General features: G+C 34.6%; 1 protein-coding gene across 1 annotated transcript in view; it reads right to left on the bottom strand.

Annotated features, from left to right (window-relative positions):
* The window catches only part of FBXL17 (F-box and leucine rich repeat protein 17), a 275,511-nt gene that overhangs the window by 179,631 nt on the left and 87,002 nt on the right, over window positions 1-8,878 (bottom strand). Inside the window, exon 5 of the mRNA XM_085042609.1 lies at window positions 3,459-3,566. Within this exon, the coding sequence (XP_084898735.1) occupies window positions 3,459-3,566 (108 nt within the window). The remainder of the gene's footprint in view (window positions 1-3,458; window positions 3,567-8,878) is intronic.

The following is an 8,878-nucleotide window of genomic DNA, read 5'->3' as shown; positions in this document are numbered from 1 at the left end:
GAAAAGGCTCTTGCAAAATCAGTCCTGTCATGTGGAGATTATCATTACGTCTCTGTCAACCTGATGATGTCTACACTGAATGAGCCCTAAGTATTTGCCCCATAAATTTGAATTTTGATTGACTTTATACTGGCTGTGAACTCAGACACAGGTATCACTAAGTTGGATTGGACATGGGTAACTATTATGAGATGAAGAAAGAATGAAGATCACATTATTCCAAAAACAGTCCTTAGATTAACTGTCTTCATGCATTGGTGATTAGCAAAATAAGTTAGAAATTTTTTTCTGTCAAGATTCTGTACAAGGATTCATACATAATTAGATGTCTGTAACAAACTTTACCAGACAGTCTGTCAGAAGTACATGGTGTAAAAGCGCAGAGTTATACTGCTACAAAGCAATTACTGTTGCATATGTATCAGAAGCCAAAGGAAAAAGCTAAGGAAGTGGCTTGGTAATAAAATTCTATCTAGATGTCAAGATTTGCTGATGCCAGCTGTTAAAATTCTATTAGAAGCACAACAATTAAACTGCTGAGAAGCAATTACCACAACAGGGGAGGAAAATGCCACTGGTCTTGAGGTCAAAGATATAACATTAAAAAATCACTACTTCATAAGTAAGAATATAGAGTTTCTTATTCGCCTAGTTAATGAATAAAAATTACCCATCTGGTTGTTCTGTCTTCAACACAATCACCTAATGTGCACAGGCACTTTTCACATCTGTGTAGATCTTTACACTTACAGGAGATGCAAAGTAAAAAATAACCAGGAAAAAACTCTTGAGAGATAACTATGTGTGGGGAGCAGAAAGAATGGAAACAAGAAAAAACAAATCATACATGGAAAGCTAAGGAAACAATAAAACAAGTTATAAACAAAGATAAAAAAAGAAAACAATAGGTGGAGAAGTGCTGAAAACAAAAGATAAACCAGAACACTACACAGGTTTCCATCCTCCACAGAAACAACCTTGGTAAGTGTTGGACTAATTACTCTGATGTCATGAAAGTGAGCACTACCTTCTTTTGTGACCATGTTTCATACAGTTGCAACATATTACAACGCCAAAGGAAAATGAAACATTCAGGTCATCAGAACAAACCACTGGTTTCAACAGAGTGTAACTGTGAATTGCATATAAACACCCTGCTCCTTTCCCTTTCTTACTGTGCATGTACATGAAGTGCCTCTCATCTCACCCAATAATCATTATTTACTTTATGCATATATTTTTCAGCTTGTAACTTCAAGGAAAAAAGGCACCAGTGGGATGACATGGTCTTGCTCAAAAGGCAAATTTTTTTTACTGTCATTCTGTTTGGTCAAAAAATAATGAAAATAAACCCTGAATGTTTCCTCTTTTTCTGAAGTATACAATACTTTCTATACCATACCCCACAATTAGCTATTAAAAAAGCTCTGTGATGCAGCAGCACTGTAATTTAGAATTTTTCAAGAGCCAGTATTTTTAAAGAGAGCTAACATTACTAGGGGGAAAATACAGTAACAATAAACCACTCAATTTTTATACATCCATCAGCCTCAAAGCAATTTCACAACCAAGGCCACTGCTGTTATCTCCAGTTTGCACACAAGAAGCAGGACAGAAGGGAACAGCCTTGCGGGACATACTCACAGGCCATGCAGAGCAAAGAGCAGATTGCACATTCTCTAGGAATGCCAGACTGCAATTATGACTAAACACTTATGAAACACCAGTTAAGTACTCAACACAAGACTAACCGAGGAAATACGTGATGGTTAGAACAAAAAATTATATCATCAACAGATGAATTCTGGAAAAGACAGATGCAGATGCAGCAGATTGTGTTGCTACTTGCTACAGGCCTTTCTAAAATACCTGTCCCCATCTTTCTTACAAACCCCCTTTAACTATTGAAAGGTCTCCCTTGAGCCTTTTCCAGGTTAAGCAATCCCTAACTTTCAGTGTTATCACAATCACTGTCTTTGCAGTATTCACAGCCTACAGAAAGTTGTACAGACACAGCTTGAGGGAAGGAAACTGAAATATCTAAATCTCAAGTACCAAAATACACCAATTACTTACAAAGTAATTACATACTAAGAGTCTAAGCAGCCTCTTAGATATTTTCTGAAGGACTGTGTTCAACAGGGCTGCTCCTATGTGAATCAGGATTTCTACTAATTTATTATTATTAAACACATGAAAATCAGAAATATATCTTAACTCTTCTTTAATCAAATAAATGGGATTATAAAGTCACTTTGTTGAACGATAAGACATCTAATATGTATTAAGTACCCAATAAATCTCAGTCGGAATAATGCAGTAACCAAAACATGTAGCTGAAAGGTGATCTTTGGGGAAATTTCTCACAAAGCCTTGGACTACATACCCTGTCTAGGTCAAACGTCTAAATTGTGTAGCTCCTATATTTATGTTGTGTATATAAATATAACCTATAGTTATACACATAGGTATATACACATATATATACACATTAGTTTTCATAGGACATGAAAATAATTGTATAATTTTTTCTCCCAGAGATATGCATACTTTTGTTTTTAACTTCAATACACAGTTCTTTCAAAATGGCATCCTTTGAGGTCCTATAACTTTACCAAGCAAATTAATTTTCCTGGCTTATTTTCTTTTGCATGTGCTCCAAAATGTTTTCAATTCTTCTGTATCTTCAGCTAAACAGCTCTAAAATGATGAAAGTAATTTACAGATACACTGAATGGCTCTGTGTAACAATGGGAGGGCTGCACAGGAGCATCAAAAAACCTTTGCTTTCATCAGGCACATTCTATTTCCATTAAATATGCTCTTTACTTCCTACCTCAAGATCTCTTTAACCATTTTCATGTTTGCATGATCCCTGGATTTACTTCCAGTTACAAATTTTATTTAGATGGTGTTTGTCCACCTCATCCAAGTCATCCATTTTATAGAACACTTTAATTATTTCCTGCAGATTCACTCGAGTTAGCTCTCCCGCACATCACTCCTCTTATGTAAAAGGAAAGAAATAAAAGGTATCTGTCACACTATGTAAAACAGGAAAATTAACATATTCAAAATGTATGTGCACAAGGGGGTACACTGTTGCAACCAGGGGCCTGTCTAAATCTCTCGCAATTATTATTTTGTACTTTAGGATGGAATTTTGTTTTGTTTACCATGGAATCAGCTGTAATTATGCATTTTAAAGAGTTTTGACCTGAGCATCACTGTTACTTGTGAGAAAATGTATAATCCCATTGATATATTTTTGGTACAGTGTTTTTACACACTGAAATCTGAAAGTGAATGCTCAAATAATGGAAAGTTCACTTACTTTTTCATGTTTCTGTCCATGTCAGTGCTATAAATCACACAGATAAACTTGTCCTGGCTGATACTTGTGACATGGCTATAGTAAAATATGCTAATGACTAGCTGAAAGGACTTATGATACTTACATTGGTAAGGTGGATGACTCCTTTGGAAGTAACAGAGCAGCCCATGAAACCAACATACTGCAGCTCAGGGCAATGTTCAGCAAAAGCTTTCACCGACTGATCTGTCACCTACAGAAAAGACAAAGAGGTAACAGTTGAATAGGTGATATAAGCACTTAATACAGTTTAAGCAACTTCTAGGTAGCATTGGCAAGCTGCTCATTCAGACTTTTACTATTATTATTACCACTACTATTATTTATTTCAAGAGTTTGAGAGAAAACATTGGGTATACACAGGAATGGATATATACACAGGAAAATCAGGAACAAAAGATATTTTTGGTAGAAGGAGGAGAAAAAAGAAACACAAGGCAAGAGAAGATGATAGCCACAAATTCAAATCCCATTGTCATCCTATTTATGTGCAAATAACGCAAGAGACAATTCTATCCGCTGTTTTCATAAACTGTAAACAAAAATGAAAATACTAATGAATTTGTTATTGTCATCCTGTAGTCTCTTGCTATACCCATCACTGATTCTGCAAATAATTTGAATTGTGTGCTATCTTAAGTTTATATTCCTTTTCTCTTTTTTTTTTTTTTTACTAAAACACAGCAATTGCTGATTTTAACTTGAAGGTAATATTATATCTGCTTCTCACATGAGACTTGGCAATCTCATGGCAATATACCACTGTGTCAGTTATCAGCCAAATGGAGATGTTACCTAGTTTATTACTGAGATTTATTTATTTTTACAACTATTTTTAATCTATAATTAATTTGGTCTATTAAAATTTAATATCTACAAAACACAATCCATTGTATAAATGCAGTGCTCTGTAAGTAGACTAAATGATCAAAAGGAACTTTGTGAAGAATATCACACTGACATAGGTACTCTTATGACACCTACATAGCTTCCTTTAAACAAGCTAGGTTTGTTTGGGTTTTTTTATCTGAGAAGTATATATTCACAGTGAAAATGGCACTAATGAAAAACTATATATTGTGTGTGGGACAAAGGCTGTGTTTTCCAGCTCTACTGCTCAGGAATGTCTCACCGTGTCTGGAATGCTGACCTTGGTGAGGACTCTGGCAAAACAACTTTTGAAAAGATAACCCAGAGATATGGGTTTATAGGCACACCACCACATAAAAGCTGTATTGCTTTGGGGTTACTGAATGTTGTTATAGACCCAGTGCAGTTTTCTCAAAGCAACAATTTCTCAGCGAGCAAAGATTTTTGTTGCTGCACATCTGCCAAATAAAAGGCAAGCCTTCTACGAGTGTGTATTTAGAACCAGGTTAAACTGAAAACAGGCCAAAATGAAAGGAAAAAGGGTCAGCTGAACAGATTCAATCACAGATTGGGTAGTGATCATGGGGTATCTGCAGAGACCCATGTCTCAGGCATGTGTGCTTGAAAAAAAGCAAACAAGTGTAGTGAGAAATTTCTTCTTTGATTTAATCTGACAAGCCTTACATTTTTATTTTTGCACACTCCTCTAAGCTAAGGATAGCCACACCAACTATTACATTTTTTTAAGATACTTATTATCAAAAATCTGCGACAAATACTATCACAAGTCAAAGACTTACAAATCTGCAGTATGTACAATGCTGCCAGGACCAAAACAGGGGTGGAAAATAAAGTTTATCTCCTCTAGAAAATAAATTAAGCCCTCGATTCAGATAATGATCTTGGAGAAGGACGCTGTTACAATCTTACTCTCCCTACAGAATATTCAAGTGTAATTCTCTGTTGCAGACAGGTTTGCCTCATCTATCACGAAAATGTAGTAATGACATATCAATAGCATAAATGCCTAATATCAGAAATTCAACACAGAGCTTAAAACTTAAATCTACAAACAATTTCTTACTTATAGCTAACATTCAGGTGCATAGAGACTTTGAAAAAAATTACATTTTGAAGGCAAATAATAAAATTACAATGTTTTTTCATACAATTGTATTTTCTGTAATCAACAAAATCTGTGGAAAAAATAGTTTTAATGAAAATTAATAACAGTAGATTATGGCCATGCATAATAAATAGTTTACAGATTAGCAATGAACCTTTTCAGTGCTTGTTAGATATGTAGCATCTATCCAGTAAGAAAAAGATTCTTCATTACATCTGTATGCCAGAAAAGCCTCATGATTTTCCAGTCAAAAAGTGTGTGACATTACCTGATTATGCGTTACAATTACTGTGGTAGTTAAGACACATATTTTGCTACTGCAAATAACAATTCGTTCTTAAATCTTGATTTGTAAATAAAAGAGCAGTGTTTCTGTCTTTAAGCTCAAGTTCACAGATCCTGTCTTTTGCTTCATACAACCAAACTCCACTACACGCAGAAGATGGCCTCAACTTGTATTGTGAAACACTGTAAAAATTGTTTCAATCAACACTGTAAGTTCCTCTCAGCATTCTTTGTTACACCAGTAGCTAGGAATTCATTACTTCTTTTTCAGATCCTACGTCATTAAGAGCAATTGATTTTTTAATTACATGCTTCCCATTCAGACAGCTTGTAAGTAAGGCCACTTGATATTCTGTTTGGTTAAACAATTTTAATATGACTCCACTCTGCTATGATTGTATTAGCTGGGAAGGAATATATGTGTATGTAATTCTATATATACATACACACACACACTTGTAATTTCACTATAATAGCTTCTTGTTACAGCAATATGAGAGACTATGCATGGAAATACCAGATCAAAATACCTGTAATATAAATATCTGCTAAAAGGTTAAAAGCTAAAATTTATATTAGGTCTTTTTGTTCTTCCTTTTGCAGGATTTGGGGAAAACAAGAATATGTAGTAATTTGGAATTTATTTACAACTTATGTGTAGAATGGTAGTCAAGAAAATTGCCTAGTCTTCAGCTAGAATAACTGATAACTAAATCCTATCAGTCATTTATATATGGTTCAAAACTATAATAATACAAAGTTTGCATACAGAAGCTTTTTTTTCCTTTTCATTAGACCTATCTGTATCAATGATAAAAAAGTCAGTAAGTTTCAGCCAGATCTGAAAGGGTCATCAGACATTGGAATGGGCTGCCCAGGGAGTGGATGGAATCCCCACCCCTGAAGGTGTTTAAGGGAAGCCTGCAAGAGGCACTCAGTGCCATGGTCTGTTTGACAATGTGTTTGGTCAAAGGTTGGACTTAGTGACCCCAGAAGTTTTTACAACCTGACTGATTCTGTGCTTCTGTGAAATAGAATCAACAAAGTTAAATTTTAAGTTCAAGGATGCTTCTAAGACTGAAAACAACTGTTTTTCTATGTCATCATCTGCACTGTCCAGCACAAATGGTTTCTACTCTGACTTAAATTTTTGTATGTTTTTTTATACTACAGCATGCAGTCCAGGTCACTATTTCTATCAGAAGTAGGTGCCAGAAATACTAACGCCTTTTACTGTATGAATGTGTTTTACACTTGCAAGAGATGGTCTATTCAGCAGAATAAAAGAAAAATAAGAGAGTGACAACAAAAAATGCATGGAAAATTAGCAGTGATATGTATGCAATGATTATGCACCTTAACCTTCCTCTTTGTTATGTAATATGTAGTTGTATGTTACATCTTCACTACTCAGGGGATAGAACAGGAACATTAAATGTGTACTATAAATATGGCTTCTATAAACTAACAATTTTTTTAAAAACTGACATTCTGATGCATTATACAAACAGATTAGATTACCATAATCTAAAACTAGATTACCATAAAAAATATACTGCAGTTCTACAGAAATGACCCTTGTCAACAAAGACAGAAATTCACACACAATTCTATTATAGATCACAGTACTGTTCTTCCAAGAATCTTTAGTAATTGGATTGTCTAGTCGACCTTCATTGACTTTCATTCATCCTGTCTTGCTTCATGTTAGTCTTGCTTTCAAAAAGTAATACAGGATGTTGAGGACAGATTTGTAAGTTAGGCACTAAAGCATTGTGAATGGGAAATACGCTGGTCTGGAACTAATGGCACAGATTTTGCTCCTGTCAAAAAGATCTATGATAACTGAGATATGATTTAATCATTTTCTTTTTATGTATTGCAGCCTATTATATATGAATTCCAGTTCTCCATTGTTTTACAGAAATTCAATATTTTGCCTACTCTGAATTAGGTTCTGTAAGTATTAGTTTATTTTACGTTCTATTCAATAAATGAAAGTGCAAAAAGGAACTAGAAGAGATGATAATTCAAAAAGAAAGACTAACGTACAACAATAAAAGCCACTCAAATTCCAACTAAAAAGTCTCACAATTAAATAAACACCTACAGAAGTTCAAGTAGAAGTAACTGAAAAAAGATATAAGAATATAAAAAACAACTGGCAGAATAAATGCCATGTCCTCCTATTTAAAGAGGTGCACTACACTGTAAGTGGATTTTAATATGCAATTTTTTCCATGCAATATGCATAAATAAAAGTTTGAAAAATACGTCAAATATTCCTCAGAAGAATAAACTCTGATAGAATAAAATATGCTGTTGTGTAAATAGTTAGTGATGAAGGTAACATTCAAGTATTCACCACAGAAGGCAACACTAACAGAAGAAACCCATTTTCTCCCAATTCCTTGTTCCATAAATCTTTTCTCCATCTTGGTCAGCCACCTTAAGCAAACTTTACTAAAATTCAGTTTCATGTCTGGAAAGAGATTAAGTTTGCAAAAAGCTCATCTGCTAATTTAATCCTGGAATTTTCTCACCTACCTGTGCATTATTTATTATCTGCTACAGATTAAGGGCCACATGCCACCCACTGAGAAACCTGCCCCACGTGTAGCACATGGCTACACCCTCCAACACTGCGTTTAATGCATCACATACTCAACCTGCATCTTCCCTGGTTTGTTTTCCCTGAAATCCTTGTGTGCCATAACCTACTATATAATGTAAAGTTAGGCTAAACTCAGGTACAGTTTTGGTTTAACTCCTTTTTACCAAGACTTCTGGAATACATTCATTTCACATGATGCATGCAAACCACACAGAGCAAAGGCATTTACCAGGGACTAACTCAGCTCACCAGGTTACAGGTGAGTTCAATTAAATGCACAATTATGCAATACATACAGAACAAAGAAACATAAAACAAAAAGATTGCTCATAGAAATATCTATCTACTGCAAGGCAATCAGGCTACCGCTGTTCTATCAACAGGAAAGAAATTAAACATCATTTTATAAAAACAAAAAAAAAAAAATCACAAATCACAGTAATGAAGTAGTTTTGAGAGAAGATGTCTACTTACGTAGATACTTCCTACTTAGCTTAAAATTTTCCTTATTATCTCTGTTCTAAAATTATCAGATGATCTGTCTTTCCCACAAAGGGAAAGATGACCTTGCCTCTCTTTTAAAACCACTTTTTAAGAGGGTCAAAACAAT

The sequence above is a fragment of the Lichenostomus cassidix genome, chromosome Z (assembly GCF_008360975.1).
Source record: "Lichenostomus cassidix isolate B80296 chromosome Z, HeHo_3.0, whole genome shotgun sequence".
Classification (NCBI taxonomy): Eukaryota; Metazoa; Chordata; class Aves; order Passeriformes; family Meliphagidae; genus Lichenostomus; species Lichenostomus cassidix.
This window is presented reverse-complemented; position numbering and strand designations above follow the sequence as displayed.